General features: G+C 40.5%; 1 protein-coding gene across 1 annotated transcript in view; it reads right to left on the bottom strand.

The window, feature by feature from the left end:
• Positions 1 to 20712, bottom strand: part of LOC126191425 (diacylglycerol O-acyltransferase 1) — a 127606-nt gene that overhangs the window by 14076 nt on the left and 92818 nt on the right. Inside the window, exons 4-7 of the mRNA XM_049932302.1 lie at positions 18776 to 18828; positions 14556 to 14664; positions 12237 to 12380; positions 11959 to 12127 (exon numbers count right to left, since the gene is read on the bottom strand). Of these exons, the coding sequence (XP_049788259.1) occupies positions 11959 to 12127; positions 12237 to 12380; positions 14556 to 14664; positions 18776 to 18828 (475 nt within the window). The remainder of the gene's footprint in view (positions 1 to 11958; positions 12128 to 12236; positions 12381 to 14555; positions 14665 to 18775; positions 18829 to 20712) is intronic.

The following is a 20712-nucleotide window of genomic DNA, read 5'->3' as shown; positions in this document are numbered from 1 at the left end:
GACAGCAGAGGCGAAAGCTCATCACTATCTTGTTTAAAGCCCATCTGGGCAGGCGTCCATGGGCATGTTGCTGGGGGAGTGACAGGAAGATGGGGAAGTGGTTACTACCACACAAGACACTGTGGGCTCTCCAGTGGACAGATGGGAGAAGCCCTGAGCTGCAAAGTGATAAATCAATGGCCGGTAAACTACCGTGAGCCACAATGAAATGTATTGGGGCCCAGTATTTACAAGGCAGAGGTTGAGCTGAGACATTAAAGTTTCCACATCTCTACCTTGGCCAGTGCACGGTGCCACCCCAAAAGGGGTTATAGGTGTTAAAATCTCCCAAAAGTAGGAAAGGTTTAGTGAGTTGTTGAATCAGTGCAGCCAAGACCAGGGGTGAGACACCATCTGGAGGAAGATAAATGTTGCAGGCAGTTATTTCCTGCATTGTCCTTATCCTGGCAGCAACAGTTCAAGAGGAGTTTGAAGGGATACAGGTTCACTACATACAGAGTTCAGGACAGATGCAAACTCCGCCTGACACACTATTATATTCACTATGGTTCTTGTAATATCCCCTATAGCTGTGGAGGACAGGGGTGTGCATTGCTGGGAACCATGTTTCCTGGAGGGTAATGCAGGAAGCAGGTGTAAAGTTTAACAGTTGCCGTAGCTCAGACAGGTGATTGAAAACACCGCAGCAATTACACTGGAGGTCGACGTTATCATGAGGCAGGGAAGGCATGAAACACTCAATGAGGCAGTTCATGCCCAAGGGTCACTTGCTGCCACTGACAGTTCCTGAGCAGTCTATATCCATTGTGTTTGAGGGTTTGGCAAGGTCTAGGTCCTCAGCGGATGCCAGTATCTCCACCTCATCCTCAAACACAGATGCAGACACAGATGCAGACACAGACGCAGACGTTGTAGGTTGTGGTGGTGTGGGTGGTGCCACAGTTTCCTTGTTCTGGGAGGGGGGAGGGGGTCTTTTTGGATTTCTCTAGCTGCTCTTTTGATTTCTCTGGCTGGGAAGGCTTCTTTGATTCTGTCTCCGGGACTGAGGAGGTTCGTGAAGCCCTATGACCAGTTACATGTGTTTGCATCAGCCACTGGTGGGTGTCTGGTTTGCCACTGGTATGAACCTGGGAAGGGAGTGACCCAAGGCACCCCTTCCTAGTGAGAGGAGCCACAGATGTCTTACACTTCTCCAGCTTAGAAGTGGGGACTGATGTCCCCAATGGTTGGGGGAGGGGGGTGTTGCTCCCAAAGTAGGCGGTGCAGGAGCAACAGGGGTAGAAGTGCCCCACACCATCAAGAGGGCAGGTGGAGTCTTACGACACTGGGAGCCAACTGTAAGTAGTGGAACAGATGGGGCTGGAACAGTAGTTATAGCAGCAGTATAAGATTATGTCATGCACACGGGATGGAGCCTTTCAAATTTCCTCTTAGCCTCAGTGTAGGTCAGTCAGTCCACAATCTTTAATTCCATAATTTTCCTTTCTTTTTGTAGAATCGTGCAGTATGTTGAGCAAGGCAAATGGTGCTTTCTGCTGTTGACACAGATAGGAGGCGGGGCACATTGAGTATTGGGATGTGAAGGACGTCCACAATCCCAACAGGTGATGCTCGAAGTACAGTGGGAATACACATGCCTGAACTTTCAGCACTTAAAGCACCACATCAGGGGAGGGATACATGGCCTTACATCACGGCGGTAGACCATCACCTTGACCACCTTTGGTGATGTGTCACCCTCAAAGGTGAAGATGAAGGCACCGGTGGCAACGCGATTATCCCTCTGACCCCAGTGGACACGCCAGACGAAATGAACTCCTCACCGTTCTAAATTGGCGTGCAACTCATCAGACTGCAAAAGAAAGCCCCTGTAAAATATGATACCCTGGACCATATTTAAGCTCTTGTGGGTGTGTTGGTATCAGAAACATCCCCGGCTTGTCAAAGGTGAGTAGTGCCTGTGACTGGGCAGAGAATGCCGTTTTGATCAACACTGACTCAGATCACATTTTGCATGATCCCTCCACCTCCCAAAACTTGTCCTCTAAATACTCAACAAAAAACTGTGGCTGCATTGACATGAAGGATTCCCATCAGCTCTCTAACATAAAAGGTACCGGAATGAATAAAATTTGCTGCCATCCTTAGCCTGGCATTCCTCCCATGGTGTAGTCAGGGAGGGGAACGATTTGGGATCACATTTCTGCACATTAAATTGAGCACTTGAACACTTAGAGACTGTTGGTGGTTGACCACCAGCAGGAGATGACATACTATGATTCACGGCGTGTCATCCGCCCTCATGCCGCCCACTCTGACCAGGGGCCCTTCCCACGGGTGTCACCCAGCCTCAGCAAGGGCCACCTGGCAGGATGACCCTTAACATAGACAAATGTAATGTATTTCGAATACATAGAAAGAAGGATCCTTTATTATATGATTATATGATAGCGGAACAAACAATGGCAGCAGTTACTTCTGTAAAATACCTGGGAGTGTGCATATGGAACGATTTGAAATGGAATGATCTTATAAAATTAATTGTTGGTAAGGCGGGTGCCAGGTTTAGATTCATTGGGAGAGTCCTTAGAAAATTTAGTCCATCAACAAAGGAGGTGGCTTACAAAACACTTGTTCGACCTATACTTGAGTATTGCTCATCAGTGTGGGATCCGTACCAGGTCGGGTTGGGGTGGAGGAGATAGAGAAGATCCAAAGAAGAGCAGTGCATTTCGTCACAGGGTTATTTGGTAAGCATGATAGCGTTACGGAGATGTTTAGCGAACTCAAGTGGCAGATTCTGCAAGAGAGGCGCTCTGCATCGCAGTGTAGCTTGCTGGCCAGGTTTCAGAGGGTGCGTTTCTGGATGAGGTATCTAATATATTGCTTCCCCCTAGTTATACCTCCTGAGGAGATCACGAATGTAAAATTAGAGAGAGATTCGAGCACGCACAGAGGCTTTCCAGCAGTCTTTCTTCCCACGAATCTTACGCGACTGGAACAGGAAAGGGAGGTAATGATAGTGGCACGTAAAGCGTCCTCCAACACACACCATTGGGTGGCTTGCGGAGTATAAATGTAGATGTAGATGGCCATTGCCGGGAGTCCCAATGCCCCAGGGAGGCTGTCATTTACTCCTTGGCATATGTGGGGTGTTAACAGTGCAGACATCAGCAGAGTGGTCCCTGTATAATCGTCAGGGGGCTACAGCCAACAGGGTACTTGGCAGCCCCACCACAATGGACTGGTTACCGTGCTGAATATCAGATGCGAACAATCAAACAAGTCCATTACCATCATTGGTGCAGAAAACGATACTGTGCGACGGATGGAGGAAAAAAACACCCAGTAGGGTGACCTCACCCAGCAGCTGGATAATGAGTGGAAGTGCAGATCCACATCGACAAATGATGGAGTGGGGGGGGGGGGGACAAAGTGCAGACTAACCTGGAACAACTGGTGGGATAAAACTGATGAATAAAAAATCAGTAGTCAGCTCAGAAGCCCGAATCATGGAGGGTAACTATAATGTGATAAAGCAGTACCTTACACCTTATGCAGATCAAAAGAGACTGCAGTAAGGTACTGGACTTTAGAGTGAGCCTGTCAGATTGCTGCTTCAAACCTAAGCAGACTGGTGGTTGTGAATCATCCATCTCAGGAACCACACTGATGGAGGCATGAAAAACCTCGAGAGTTCAGAAACTAGCAGAATCTGTTGGCAACCATCCTTTCAAGCAGGTTACAGAGTACAATGGTCAGGCTAATCAGCTGGTAAGTGTCAACAGATATAGGGCTCTGGCCTGGATTAAGGATTAGGACTACTATGCTATCTTGCCATTTTGAGGCAAAGGCACCTTGCAGTGAAATACAGTTGAAGATCCTAAGGAGATGTTGCCTTTGGGGAACTTTCAGGTGTCTGATCATCTGACTGAATTTAATAAGGACCTGGGGCTGTGCTGTGTGATTAGGCAAGAACCTGAAGTAGTTTTGAGTCAGTCGAGTTCTTCATAGGATTCAGTTTGGTGGGCAGTGAAACATAAGAGGATCTCTTCAACTTGTCATTCTGCAGTAGAAAGGTAGTAGGATAGGAAGAGGACACCAATGCTGTTGCAAAGTAGGTTATCTGGCGTTCTGCAAGAACTGTTGAATTGATACAAGACCCAGAACAGCTTCTGATCATAGACCATGGTGCTTGGCCCTTCCAGCATTCCTTCTTACTGAGTGATTACATAATTAGCCTTAACACACAGTAGCTTAAAAGTGATAAGATGGGTTTGCAAAGAAGGATGTTAGAATAAGTGTACGGCTCAACAGGTAGCACTGAAGTGGATACAAGAACCATCATTGGGGAAGCACATATGGTCTGTGAGAAGCTGATCAATGAGAAGCCCTATTAGGTAAAGTCATGCACATTTAAGACCCCCTTTAGGAGAAAATGGGGGAAGGGGGGGTGGGGGACATGTTTGATTGATGTTGTCAATTCAACATACATAAGTCACCTGGAGGTAAGCAAACATTGCAAATGTTAATCACTGAGGTCATCGGCACCCACACTGCTATTGCCGCCAATGAAATTTGAAGGGGAAGCCATTTACTGATGACATCTGTACAAATCAATGTACAAACCCCTCCAGATACCCTCTTGAGACCAACACAGTTCTGACAGGGGGCACAGTAAGCATGGAGCATTGGAGAGTGGTCATCAGTGAATTGTGTTTCTTGAAGAGCAATGCAAACCACTGAAGAAGAGGAAATAAAGTGTTATAGAGTTCTGGCAGGTTATAGTAGTATCCATCTTATTTACACTGAATGATCACATGACTAGTGGCCAGGTCAGTCATGAATGGGCCAGGAGGACTGGTCACACTACAGGATCACTGCCTGTCACCAATGAGAATGAGACCACATCAACAAACATCAGTTCAGGACCCAACTGTGTGAAACAGTTTGACACTCACAGGGGCAGCAGAGAAGGCTTGTCCCAATTGTTATTACAGTTCTTTTCCCACATAACCTTTGATGGGCAAGGTTTGTTCAAAGGGCTCTCTGCATTGAGCATTGGGACAGAACAAGATTGGTTGGTTGGTTGGATGGATGGATGGTTTAGGAAGTAAAGAGACCAGACTAGTGTCATCAGTCCCTTTTTCCACATTCAAACAGGTCTCAGGTTAAAAGCATTCCCAGAAGGAGTCGAGAAAAGTAAAAAGCATTAAACTAGCTTTGAACCACACTGAAAGACAAAACGGAAGTTGCTAACAAAAAGGGGAATATTTACACAAAAAGGAAACAGTAGTGGAAAGCATTAAAATAATATAGCAGATGGCCTGGGCTGGCTGACTGCAAAAATAAAAAGGATGAGCCAGCCACTCTGCAGTGCACTGAAACCTCCATCCTAAATGACAAGGCTAGAGGCAGCTCAGGCATCAGCAGTGCAATCCCTGTGTAGTCAGGGGGCTACCACCATAAGGGTACATGATGACCCCACCATAACGGGCTGGCTACCATGCTGGATGTCGGATGTCTAATATCCATTTATACTGTGAGGGTGAAGATGGGAGTGCACAGTGGAGGGAATGTATGCTACCCATAACACACTGCAGCTGATGTGGCCGGAAGCCCGGTGTAAGTCCAACTCCATGACAATATCGAGTGTGCCAGATCTTAGGGCAAGATGGATTTATGATGCAACACATAAGGCGTCCTTCCCCAGATGGTACACACTAACAGAAAATTTTGAAGAGAGCGGTCAACCCCTTAGGGGATCATCACATTAAGGCCGAAACATTGGAGACTCCTTTTCGTCACCTCTTACGACGGGCAGGAATACCGAGGGCCTATTCTTACCCCCGAACCCGCGGGGGGATGGGAACTATTAATAAGGCTTATTGAAAATTAAACAATAATGCACTGGCCATATTAATGTGGATATGGGGGGTTTTGAAAAGTGAAATTAAAGTACTGTGAAATGCAGCTGAGCATTTGTTGGCTACATCGTTTAAAATAGTCCATGTTTGACTTCCAAACCCCATTTTTCAGCCAGTATGTCAATCCCAAGGACAACAAACGGAGAAAGTAAAGCAGGCGGAACCACTACAAAATTTTTCACACCCAGACATTTCTTATTTCTCTTTCCTCTCTGCATTATAATGATCTTTCCCACCTGAAGAGATTGCGGTGGCCTTTCAGCCACCAGCAGAAGAAAGATTAATTCACTTGATGTGCAAATCTTTCACCATGGTACTGCGCTCACAAAATGAAGGCTCTCCCCACAGGCACCACCCTGCCACACTAATAGTTACCTGGCCAGCAAACCATTTCTCAGAAATTCCTTTGGCTTGCGTGTGTGTGGAGTTTCCAGCTTGGGCACCAACAGTGCAAGCCCTGTGTAGTAGTTGGGGGCTACCACCACACAAGTACCTTATGACCATGCTGCCCGCCACCACTCTGCCCCCCACCCTCCACAATGGAATGGCTACTGTGCTCAGTTTTGGGCACAATACCTTTACAAGAGAAGAAGGGTGCAAAGAATGAAAGGACCAAAAACGAGGAATCTACACTGCACTGGGTGACCTTTTCTGCACAATTTGTATATCTGTAAAATTTGGAAAAGAGTATTAAGTCAAACCCAACAAGGGGGCCCTATAGTTAAGATTAAAAAGTTGTAGGATGACAGAAAGAAAACAAGTGTCCTAGATGATGCACAGATCCAAGCACAATCAGCACCAGGGAGACCTTCCCATGGAAGGGGTGAAAGGAAAAAAAAAGAAGCAGAGACTTGCAGCTTGGAAAGGGAAGTAGCTCTCCAAGGGCTGGAGCTCTGTGGTGTGTGAGGGGAGTCCCACAACTACAAAGAGATGGCTGGGGGGAGGGGGGGGGCCTCATTGCAAAGTAAAAGAAGAGTCAACCTAGTATGGCCAATATGAAGATAGCAGAGTCCCACTGGGAGAGGCAGAGGTAAGAATGCCCCATGGTAGAGGTCTCCTTGATTGTAAAAAGTTTATTAGAGAGTGGAGTAGCCTGTAAGAGCTGGCCCACAATTGAGGAAAAAAAAGATTTGATGTAAAGCCTCAAATTTGCCCCTGGAGGGGTCATGGAGAGTGGGTGGTGGGACACCTACACGTTCATTCCAATGTGAACAAAACACTGATTTTCGATTAGATGACAATTAGCTCTAGCTGCACTTGCTCTTCAGATTACAAAAAAGCCCAATCCTAAGTGGAATAGAAATTGTGATTGTATAAGTATGACATCTTATTACACCTGGTAGTGCATGTGTCATTACCACCCCACCAAAATGTAAGAGACTAACATTAGAAAGCGCTCTCTTTTATGAAGATATTCATCAATGCTCTGAGTATTTAAACTTTTTCAGACTGTCTGGGTGAAGTAGGTTTTGGAAGTTTAATTAGGATTTTGAGAAGTGCTAGACAATGTGAATTTTATTTTACAGTCTTGTGTCAAGCCTCACTCAACAAGATTTTTTGTAGCTCTCAATGCTCCATTCACATATCCGACTGTTCTAGTCATCAATACTGCATAGCACTGCTATCCAGGGAAGCAGTTCTGTTGAGAGGGGGGGGGGGGGGGGGTTACCTTCAAGTTAGTAAGTGTGAAATGGCTAGTACTTCGCATGCAGTCCTTTCTGAGAAAGGATTGTAGAGTTTTTAAAGGAATGTCTAAGAAAAATGGACAGTGACAATGATTAAAATGTCAATGATTTTGATGACAGTGATTCATTTGTAACCAATTCAAGTGATGGAAATAGTCCATCCTAAAGAGTTCCAAAAAAACTTCACACAATGGGAAAGTTTTGTATTGTAATGTTTATGTAACTATATTTGAATTAAATTACACTTTGTTTTATAGTAGATCTTAATTGTTGATCAGCTGCCTCATTTTTCCATGAAGAGATTTGTGCAATTCTCTTTTCTGCACTCACTGCTCAGGCAGCAGTGACTTAAATAAGAGCATACAGAGATGCCAGAGTCTACATTACATAGCACAAATGGTTAATATCATAGGAAATTTTGAATTTTAAGTGAAATTAAATATGGGAAACCATATCACTGGAAGTAAATCTAGATGCATTATATATAGTTTTCAGTTCACTAAACTGAAAATAAAAAGTAACTTATATTAACTGAACAGATCTTAATCTCCCCCATTCCGATCATGAAATTTTACTTTTTGCCTCTGGTGCCAGTAAACAGGAACAGATTAAAGAACTTGGAAAGGGCAAGTGTGAAAATATACTTTAAAAGGATAATGTGTGGCCATAACATGAAAAGCGCAAGTTAACAATGAACAGTTACAATCATTTGATGATTTTTGTATTTGGGGTTAACTAATGATTGTGACTGAATGGACATACAACAAAATGATCAAAGCAAATGCTCTGCAGTTGTTTTGGTAAGCTAAATAAATTTCTTGAAAGTAAATTATGGTTTGTCTGGAAAGCATACTTTACTATCAGTTTACCAGTCATCAGTTTGTGGTGGTCAGACACAAACTTCTAATACAAAACCATTGAAAGGCAGAGTTGTTCAGTGAACAATGAAGACTTACTTTTTCATTTATTTATTCATGTTGAGAATTCTTAGAAGAGACTAGAATGACCTAATGAATCAATCATCAAACTGAAATGGAAGACATGATTATGACAAATCAAAGTTACATGGTGTTGTATACAGGTGATTGAAAGAGAAATACTAAGGATGTTGTTTGTTTGATTTCAGTAGTAAGAAGATTGAGATGATGACAGAAGGAATGCAGATGACATTAGGAAATATGTAAAAGGATTCTGGAGAAACATAGCTAAAGAACATAATAGAGAGAAAAGTTTAGAAGAGATCTTTTCGGCAGAGGATGCTTAACAGCTGAAGATTATGCATTTAATTGTAGGGTCCCCTTAAATGTGCCAGGTGTGCACTACATATCAGAAGCAGCTACTCTGATAGCCCACTGTGTGTGGGGTAAACAAAAGTTTTTTTTAGATTAGGCAACTCTCCTAATCCAGATCATGACAGCTGTAGGAAACCAAGAGGTATCAGCATGGATCAAAAGAGATGCCTCCCGTAGGTGAGTGTATTAAAATCCTAATACTAAAGTACCAAAGCATTCACAACAAAGTGCCAGAGTTTGAAGCACTCAACAAATGGAGTGAAGCTCACATAATACTAAGTACAGAAATCTGGTTCAAACCTGAAATTGATAGTGAGATTTTTGAGGAAAATTTAAATGTATATTGAAAGGATAGGCAAATGGGAAACAGAGGTGGTGTATTTGTTGCAGTAGACAAGAAACTCAAATCTACAAAGGTAGAAATTGAAGCTGCTTGTGAGATTGTTTGAGCAAGACTCAATATCACGTGTGGACATAAAATGATAATTGGATCCTATCTCGCACCAGACTCATCTCCTGATGTAACAGAAAACCTTAGAGAAAACCTTAGTTAACCTGTACATAGGTTCCCCAATCACACTGTAATCACCAGTGGATACTTAAATTATCCAACAGTTACTTGGAAAAATTACAGGGCAACAAATAGACCTGACCTCTTCTGGGATGTCCACATCAAAACTGGTACCAGTGATCATGACATGGTTGTGGCAACAATGATTACCAAAGTAAAAGGACAACTAAAACAGAAATATATATGTTCAGTAAAGCAGATAAAAGAATGAATGGCATCATATGCCAATGAGGAACTTTAAACGTTCAGCACAGAGCAGGAACATGTAGAGGAACTATGGCTAAAATTTAGAAGAATAACTGATCATGCACTGGAAAGATGTACCCAGTAGAACAGTTCATAATGAGAGGGATCCTCCATTGTATACAGTCACTGTAAAGAAACTTCTAAAAGAAACAGACTACTGCATAATAGGTGTAAACAGAGCGTAAGACTATAGACAGATGCTGAATGAAATGTCATTAGCTGTGAAGAGAGCAATATGGGATGTCTCCAATGACTACCGCATCAGAATATTGTGAAATGGTACTTCACAAAATCCGAATAAATTTTGGTTGTACATAAAGGCTGTTGGTAGCACCAAAGTATGTGTACAGTCCCTAACAAATGAGACAGGAACTGAAACAGTAGCAAAGCAAAAGCTGAAATGCTTAAACCCATTTTCAAATATTCCTTTGCTAAGGAAAATTCATGAGAACTGACTCAGTTTAACCTTCATACCATTTAAAACATGAATGAAGTAAGTTAAGTATTAGTGTCAGTGGTGTTGAGAAGCAGCTGAAATCATTGAAATTGTACAAAGCTCCATAACCAGCTGGAATCCCTGTCAGATACTATACTGAATTTCCAGCTGAGTTTGCCCATCTTTTAACTATAATCTAGCACAGATCCCTTGAGCAAAGAACAGTGCACAGGTCTTGGAGAAAAAAAGCACAGGTCACACCTGTCTGCAAGCAGGTGGTAGAAGCAATTCATAAGAAAAAGTGATGTGGAACCCAACTCGCACTTTTCTCATGTGACATACTGAAAGCTTTGTATCAAAGCATTCAGGTAAATGTTTTATTTCTTGATGTCTCTGAAGCATTTGACTCAATACCAGACCTACACTTATTGTTGAAAGCATGATCATACAAGGGTACCAAGCGAACTTTATGACATGATTGTGGACATTTTGGTAGCGAAGGCACAACATGTTATCTCTGATGGAGAGTCATTGTCAGATGTAGAACTAACTCCTGGCATGCCCCAGTGAAGTGTGTTGGGATTCTTGCTGTTCATGTTTAATATTGATGACCTTGCAAACAATATTAATAGCAACCTCAGAGTTTTTGCAGATGTTGCAGTTATCTATAATGACATACTATCTGAAAGAAGCTGCATTAATATTCTGTCAGATCTTGATAAGATTTGAAAGTGGTGCAGAGAATGGCAACTGCTTTAAATATTCTCAAAATGAGAGAATTTTGCACTTCACAAAATCAAAAAACATACCATCCCATGACTTAAGTGGGAATGAGTCACTGTTGGAATCTGCCAACTTGTACCAATACCTAGGGGCAACACTTTGTAGGAATGTTAATTGGAATGATTATGTAAGGGCAGTTGTGGGTAAAGCAGGTGGTAGACTTCGGTTTATTGGTAAAATACTGGGGAAGTGCAATCGGTCTACAAAGGAGATTGCTTAGAAATCAGTCCTGTGAATGGTTCTAGAATACTGCTGAAGCATGTGGGACACATACCAAATAGAACTAAAAGGGGATATTTGATGTATACAGAGAAGAGCAGCACAAATGGTCACAGGTTTGATTAATCTGAGGGAGTTTGTCAACAGAGATACTTAAGAAACTGAACTGGAAGACTCTTTAGGGTAGAAGTAAACTATCCCAAGAAATTCTACTCAGAGTTTCATGAACTGGCTTTAAATTATGACTCTAGGAATACACTGCAACACCCTATGTATTGCTCACAAAGGGATTGTGATGATAACATTATAAAAATTACTGCACACACAGATGCATTCAAACAATCATTCTTCTCACTCCACATGTGAATGTAACAGGAAGAAGAAACCCTAATAACTGGTACAATCTGATGCACCCCCCTGCCATGCACCTACAGTGGTACACAGAATATGCATGTAGATGCAGATAATACTAATTGTGCTCATGAGTATTACTGAAGTGAGTGAAAGTAGCCTGACACAAAACACTCAAGCCAACCATTCACTTAAGAACTACACCAACCAGAGCAATTTAACCTACGCTTATCTCTGAAGTATCCTAAAATTGCGCTTTAAAATTTTGCTAGCTTGATATTTAATTGAACATTTACATCAGGTAGTATGGGTTAAACCCTAGATTATGTAACTGAAGACCATTTGTCACAAAATAATCACAGATTTTCCTACTGCGGAAAGTGAGATATCTATTAACTTTCATTTTAACAATTTGTTTACTTTAGTTCAGTTAAAAATAATAATGTACCTTTTCCGTATCCTTGTTGTTCTTGGGAAATTAAGTTCATAGCATAGAGTAGGTGCTAATATGTAGTAATACAAATCTTTTATATTTAAATTTTCAGGATACTGAACTAGATCAGGATGAGGACTTTTGTCTTTGAAGTGAATGGTTCCATTTTTCACACCAAGCGATTCTGTAAAGATACCATTTGTTAATATTTAATATTTCCCACTGCTATTCAGTATTTTACAAGAGGCAAGCACAGTGCTACAGTAATTCAAGTTGTGAAAAAAGCTGTTTACCAAAGTTCTGGAGGGACAGAGACTGCCTTCTGAGAGTGTTTCTTTGATTTGCTCTGCTACTGCGGCACCACAAGTTCACTTGTACATATGACCACAGCTTCAAAAACAATATAGAATATAGCATACAGACAGCTGTTGCACCAACTGCGAAAAAAGTTATTTTTATAGTAACATTATATTCAATCACAGTATGTAGGAAACAATTTATTGTGTTGGTCAATTGTCAAGTAAAATTATAACTTTAATCCCTTAAGAAAATCATTTGGGCTACAATAGTGTACTTCAAATATGTGATCAAAAGTATCTGAACACCTCCAAAACCTTCCTTTTTTCATATTAGGTGCATTTTGCTACCACCTACTGCCAAGTACTCCACATCAGCGACCTCAGTAGTCATTAGACATAGTGAAAGCAGAATGGGGTGCTCCGCAGAACTCATGGACTTTGAATGTCATCAGGTGATTTGGTGTCATGTGAGATTTCCACATTCCTAAACATCACTAGGTCCACTGTTTCCAACGTGATAGTGAAGTGGAAATGTGAAGGGACACATACAGCACAAAAGCATACAGGCCGACCTCGTCTGTTGACTGACAGACCGCTAACAGTTGAAGACGGTCGTAATGTGTAATAAGCAGACAGCTATCCACACCACCACACAGGAATTCCAAACTGTATCAGGATTCACTGCAAGTACTATGACAGTTAGGCGGAAGGTCAGAAAACTTTGATTTCATGGCTGCTCATAAGCCAAACATCATGCTGGTAAATGCCAAACAACACCTCATTTGGTGTAAGAAGCATTGGACAGTGATAAAACTGTGTGGAGTGATGAATCATGGTACACAATGTGGCGATCTGATGGCAGGGTGTGGGTACAGCGAATGCCCGGTGAACGTCACCTGCCAGCATGAGTAGTGCCAACAGTAAAATTCAGAGGCAGAAGTATTATGATGTGCTCGAGTTTTTCATGCAGGGGGGGGGGGGGGGAGGGAGGACGCTTGACCCCTTGTTTTGCATTACACTATCACAGCACAGGCCTATATTGATGTTTTAGGCACCTTCTTGCTTCCCATTCTTGAAGAGCATTTCAGGGATGGCAATTGCATCTTTCAACACAATGGAGCACCTGTTCATAATGCATGGCCTATGGTGGAATGGATACATGGCAATAATGTCCCTGTAATGGACTGGCCTGCACAGAGTCCTGACCTAAATCCTACAGAACACCTTCGGGATGTTTTGGAACACTGACTTCGTGCCAGGCCCCACCGACCAACATCGATACCTCTCCTGAGTGCAACAATCCATGAAGAACAGGCTGCCATTCCCACAGAAACATTCCAACACATGACTGAACATATGCCTGTGAGAGTGGAAGCTGTCATCAAGGCTAAGGGTGGGCCAACACCATATTGAATTCCAGTATTACCGATGGAGGGCGCCACGAACTTAAGTAATTTTCAGCCAGGTGTCCGGATACTTTTGACCACGTAGTGTATACAGGGTGTTACAAAAAGGTACGGCCAAACTTTCCTGAAACATTCCTCACACGCAAAGAAAGAAAATATGTTATGTGGACATGTGTCCGGAAACGCTTAATTTCCATGTTAGAGCTCATTTTATTACTTCTCTTCAAATCACATTAATCATGTAATGGAAACTCACAGCAACAGAACGTACCAGCGTGACTTCAAACACTGTTACAGGAAATGTTCAAAATGTCCTCCGTTAGCGAGGATACATGCATCCACGCTCCGTCGCGTGGAATTCCTGATGCGCTGATGCAGCCCTGGAGAATGCCGTATTGCATCACAGCCGTCCACAATACGAGCACGAAGAGTCTCTACATTTGGTACCGGGGTTGCGTAGACAAGAGCTTTCAAATGCCCCCATAAATGAAAGTCAAGAGGGTTGAGGTCAGGAGAGTGTGGAGGCCATGGAATTGGTCCACCTCTACCAATCCATCGGTCACCGAATCTGCTGTTGAGAAGCGTAGGAACACTTCGACTGAAATGTGCAGGAGATCCATCGTGCATGAACCACATGTTATGTCGTACTTGTAAAGGCACATGTTCTAGCAGCCCAGGTAGAGTATCCCGTATGAAATCATGGTGGTGAATCGAGGAAGTACTGTACATACTGACGAAACTAAAATGAGCTCTAACATGGAAATTAAGCGTTTCCGGACACATGTCCACATAACGTATTTTCTTTATTTGTGCGTGAGGAATGTTTCCTAAAAGTTTGGCCATACCTTTTTGTAACACCCTGTATATTAAGTCTTAACAAAGAAGTAAAATAACATGAAAGACTTACCTAAGCTAAATGCTCCTGATTTAACATTGATTGTTACCATTGGAATCAGCACCAACACCACAAGGTTGACCACATGTATGAACATCCCAAAAGCATTTGGAATAATTTCCTTCAAAAAAATAAATTACAATAATTATTTACTGCAGATTACATCAGTTATATTTTTATGCCTTCTAAATTTATAGAGTAGTATCTTAATGCTTTAAGTATTACTTAGTTCTGGATTGTAAACATGAGCATCTGAAAAATAAGCAATTGTCCCTCATGGTGAACAAGGGAAAATCCAACATTTATGGACAGAGTATTTTCTTTTTTTAGTGATGTCAGCTGTTTTTAAACTTAAAAGTAGCTCAGTTTGTAACCAATTAGCGTTTTTAATTAGTTTTCCTCAATAAGATGCACCATCCCAGAAATGAGCCTCACAAATAACCTACAAAACTGATCCTTTTTTCTCTTCCATGGTACACACAACTAACAGTACCTTCCATTTAGGCAATAAATGGAACTCATCATGCCCATTCTGTATTGCAAAAAACAAAAAACAAAAAAACAAAAAAAAAGAAAACAACAAAGTGAGTAATATTCAGTACAGGAAACTGAATGTCAACTAATTTGCAAAGTCTCAAAATCTAACATGAAAACAAAACATAATAATTCACAAAGTTTGTATTTTTCCAGTGTTGCAGTGAGGTTCTCAAAGGCAGATGCAACAGCAGCTAAAATAATGGAGTCTGCAAGATGTACATGTCACCCACCAGATCAAGACATCAGACAGTATCATTAACAGTCATCAGGACTGAATGAAGTGACTTGTTAAAGAATCACTGATTTGTCCAAAAGTTTCTGTAACTTGCTAAAAAATTAGTCACCATCTGAAGTACTTCAGAAGAGCAAAGAAAAGTAACAATGGAAATGTAAAATACAGGCCAGTAACATCCATCATCTAAAAGTTAAGTCAGTTAAAAAAAGAAAAAATTCTAATTTAGTGAAACCTTCACAATGAGCAACAGCTTGATTAACAAAGTGACATTTGTATGCAACCAACAAATACGGAGTTCATATTCCTTTCACTTTATGAACATTTTTAGATTACTGTCATATGCATCTATGAAGTATCTTTTACGATGCAGCACAGTGCGTAGTGTTCTTGAAACTTTGCAGCGTTAAGGCAGTTACCTGAACTGGAACTCAAACTGAGACCTTTGTCTTTTGTGAGCAATATTCTTGCTGACTAACCTATCTAGCCACCCATCATTACCCTATCTTCAGCATCAAGTCAATTAGTACACTTATCATTCATTCCTAAATCTACAGAAGCTCTCCTGTATACATTACTCATTTAAGGAGGAAGAATTTTAAATAAAACACCTATCCATCCAAACACATTAACCTTCACTATCTGGTCAGAAGTATTTGGACAGCCATTGGCAAACAATGTGGGTTATGTCCACCCTACTCCTGTATGACAACTTTAACTCTACTGGGGAATGTCAGTCACATGTCCAGGTCTGGAGGAATGGCAGCAATTTCTTACTCATGATCCAAAACCAGATAAGGTAGTGTTGTTTGACACTGGGATCAATACCACAGTCAGTATTCAAAGACACCCCAAAAGTGTGTTCCACTGGATACAGGTCAAGACTCTGGGCTGGCCAGATCATTTCAGTAATGTTGTTGTCCACAAACCACTGACTTACAGATGCTGCTTTATGACAGGGTGCATTGTCATCCTGATACAATCTCTCATGTCCTAGCTGTCTCCTAACTTTTCTTACTGTACATAGTACACAGTAATGTAAAATATGTTCATATTCTTTAGCATTTAGCATTCTTTTAAGAGCAATAAGAATACCACATACTAACCATGAAGAAAACACACATACCATAACATTATCTTGCCTGTACTTCACTGTTGGCACTATTTGTGTAGGCAGGTAACGTTCTCCAGACAGCCAACAAACCTAAGCGCTTCCATCACACTGCCAGAACACACACTATTATTTATCATTAGAATTCACTTATTTACAGCCATCCACTGTCCAGCAGCATCACTCCTTACAAACCCGAAGTGTCACTGTTTTTTTTGCAACTTTTTATAATCACCCTCAGCTACGCTATGTGACCTGTCTGCAAGTACAGCTCAAGAGAGCAACAATGTGATATCAATTTGGATAGAGATATGCCTTCCACAGTTTCAGAAGGAAGATCAGGGTAGCCTCAACCCATGGGCCAGGGAAGTGTGTATCTTTATTTGCTTATGGCAACTATCACAAAAGCATTTCAAATGCAATTATGTTACTGGTTTCAGGCAGCCAGTGATCATCACTAGACTATTTAAAAGCTCATGCTGCAACCAGTGACATAAGGTTATCACTTCACTGTCATAAATATACATAATGTTTCTGTGATTGTTATAAAGAAATGGAAGAAGATAATTGTTCAGTCCCATTTTCAATAGAAAGACAACTTTTATGTCTCAGTGATGTGTTATAAGATGGTGAAATGGTAACAGTGGATTTAAAAAAAAATTGCTGTGCCCACCATCGATGGGCTACAGTAGGAAATGATTTCCTTGAATTCAAATACTGCAAGCTTTTTGGACACAAGAACTTAGTATGTTTGTTAAGTACTATGGGCACTTCTCTAAATTTGTGGATGTACTGATATTTTTATGTATTTGTTAATATATTGTGAACCAAGCAGATGGTCAGACAGTAAGATTTTGAATGGATAAATAACAGGGTTACACAACCAAAGGAAATCAAAACACAGTCATGAACTGGAAGATTAAAAGAATGGCAATGGGACCCATCTGTCAGGAGGGAGGTTGTCTGTTGCGAATTAGTTTGGAGATTGTGAGAGCCATGGTTCTGGATGACCAAACTTTTCCACTAAAATTGTGCTTTGGAAGTTTTGACAAATAGTACACTTTGCAATTTATATCACAGTCAAAGTTTGTCATCCACAATGGATATACTGAAAATAGTACAATGCCTACAGCTAAGAAGTGGCCAAACAAAGTACAAGCCTGTGTAAATTCAGTACCACTGGAACAACATTGTTACCAAACAAATAAGTGGTATGATAAAAAGATAGCGAGTCCGTAGCACCAACTAAATGCCACTACAAACAGGCACTGGCTTGTAAGCAGTCAATGTCTGATGAAGTGTTAGTATGAACAGCAAGTAACTGTACTACAAATATCCTATTGAAAACTGCTTACATTTTCTAAGGTATCAATCTCAAATTATCCAATGTCCAGTGTGAAATTACACCTTACTGTAAAACAAGAAAATGCCACACTAAAAAGGTGAATTTTCTAGTGTGATAAAATATCAGAACTTAGCTAAACATGAAGAGGAGCCATCTTAAGATGATTAAAGAGCTCCACTTCAATACATACCATATTGTGAAGCACTATTGCTCCAATAAATAAACTGCGCAGTTTTACTTAACACCACATAAAAAGTAAAAAATGAGTGTTACCAATACCTGACAGAAGATCAGCAAATATTATATACTTAATCAGAGGTAATGAACAAAATTATAACCACTTCTTAAGATCCATAGCTTTGTCACTCTTCCACTTTTGCACCATAAGAGGAAAAGATATGCAAAGGAAACAAAAATTAGTTTTGTTGACTTTGAGCTAATCCGAGATTATGAAATTCAAACAAAATAAGGAAGTATGAGATATAAAACTGATGATATGTTTAAGCCATTCCGAACTCTAGACCAGGAGAAATTTAAGTTGTGAGAAAGGATTCAACATCTGTAATGCACTGATAACCTATCTTAATTCCAGATTACAAATGGCAAAGTGCTATTTGTAATTTATAGACTAACGAGGGAAGCTTAAAATGAAATAATAGATTGCAAATTTCTCTGAAGAAATAAAAGGAAAGATGAACAAAGCATTTATTAACTTTATTAGTACTGCCTGCATATTTTTGTGGCTTATCCTTCGTGATACTTATTTACTGATATTGCCCGGCAGCCAGCTATATTTATTTTCATACAGTCAATCTCCTGAGATTCAGCGCACACACACACACGATCACAGCAAAACTTGCATTTCTTTTAAATGTGTGTGCTAGCCTGGCTCCATTTGTTCTTTTCTTAACCCATAGTAACTAGAAGCCCATCTACTGTTATATTTATAAATATTTTTGCTGCAAAGTTACACTAAAAATGCAATCAAAATTGCAGAATATACTTACAACAGAAAGTGACTTCTCTACCAAAAGGCAGACAACAACAGGTACAACAGAATCTAAACAGAAGAAACAAATGACTAATTACATTAACAAAGCATCACTTAATTAAGTGTAACTCTCTTAAATTTAATATTGGGAAATTCTTATTAAAATAGGAAGCTTAACATAATTATATTACTAGTCACTAGGGTGAACATTTACTTTTTGCTATTATATATGCACAACAACAGAAGTAAATTCCAAATTAACTGAAAAATAAGGTGGAGTAGGAAGAAGATTTATTTACTCAGTTGGAATGTTTTTAGTAAGTGATCAACAAATGTAAAAGAGGAAATTAAAATCTCTAAAAATAAAAATCTTAATTTGAAGTATGTCTTATTAGCCTGTTTAGAAAATTAAGTTTGAAAACTTTATTTAGTCTACGTTTAATCATCTTAAGCTTCTGATGTGTTGACAATGGAAATTTTACAGTAAGTATCTGTTTCAGTTTTGATTTATGACATTTAAGCAAGCCACTGAAGTGCATGGCAGAGGGGTACATCCCACTGCACCACCTATTAAAGCTTTCTCCCATTCCTTTTACATATGAATCACAGGAAGAATTATTGTGTGTGTGTGTGTGTGTGTGTGTGTGTGTGTGTGCGTGCGTGCGTGCGTGCGTGCGTGCGCACATGCTGTAAATACTCAGTCTTTACTTTACATTCCCTATGTGAGCAATATGTAGGGAAATCTTAATATATTTTTAGAATCATCACCTGAAGTTGGTTCTAGAAGCAAGTTTTCACAGGATAGTTTGCACCTATCTTTAAGCATCTTCCAGTTCATTTCTTTCAGTATATTTGTGACACACACATGCACACAGGTTGAACAAACCTGTGACCATTCATGTTGCCCTGATTTGTTTCCATTCAATATCCCCTGTTAATCCTACTTGGTGTAGGTCTCTCAGGTCTCTCACATTTGAGTGTTGTTCTGGGATGGGCTGTATGACTATTCTGTGTGCAGTCTCCTTTATAGACTGATTGCATTTTCATAGTATTCTGCCAAAATGAACCACAGTTTGCCACCTGCTTTCCCTATGGCTAATCCTATGTGATCATTTCATATCCCTACAAATCTCTACACCTGAGTATTTGTACTATTTTCATGATTCCAACTGTGAATGACTGCTATTATAATTTTAGGATGCTTTTTCCAGTTTCATTTTGTAAAATGCACAATTTTACATTTCTAAACATTTCAAGCAGTTGCCAATCTTTGTACCACTTATAAATCTTATGAAGATTTGACTGAATACTTGCATATCTTCCATCAAACAGTACTTCATTATAAATAACAGCATCTTCTGTGATAAGTCTGATGTTGCTATTAATATGTTTGCAAGGTTATTAGTACGCTACATGGATAGCAAGAGTGCCAATAGAGTTCCCTGGGGGTACATCCAAAGTTACTTTTAGATCTCTCAATAGTTCTCCATCCAAGATGACACACTGAATCCTCCCTATGAAAAAAAAAAAAAAAAAAAAAAAAATCCTCAGTCCCGTCACAAATTTTACTTAATACCCTTATATTATGATTCTTTTGATAATTAGTATTAATGTGATATCAAGTCAAATGTTTTTTTTGGAAATCAATGATTACTGCAACTGCTTGACTGTCTTGATCCATGGATTTTAGTGTGTCATGTGTGAGGAAAGTGCAAGTTGGGATTCACATGATCCCTGTTTTTGGAATCCATGCTTGTTGGCATGGAGGGGGTCATTCTGTTCAAGATATTCCATTACATTTGAGGTAAGCATATGTTCCCAGTTTCTACAGCAATTGGTTGTTGAGGATGCTGGATGGCAGTTTTGCAAGTAAATCATTCCTCTATTCTTTTAGAGAGGTGTGATCTGTGCTTTCTTCCAACTAATGGGCACAGTTTTTGTCTAGGGGATCTA

The sequence above is a fragment of the Schistocerca cancellata genome, chromosome 6 (assembly GCF_023864275.1).
Source record: "Schistocerca cancellata isolate TAMUIC-IGC-003103 chromosome 6, iqSchCanc2.1, whole genome shotgun sequence".
NCBI classification, from domain to species: domain Eukaryota; kingdom Metazoa; phylum Arthropoda; class Insecta; order Orthoptera; family Acrididae; genus Schistocerca; species Schistocerca cancellata.
This window is presented reverse-complemented; position numbering and strand designations above follow the sequence as displayed.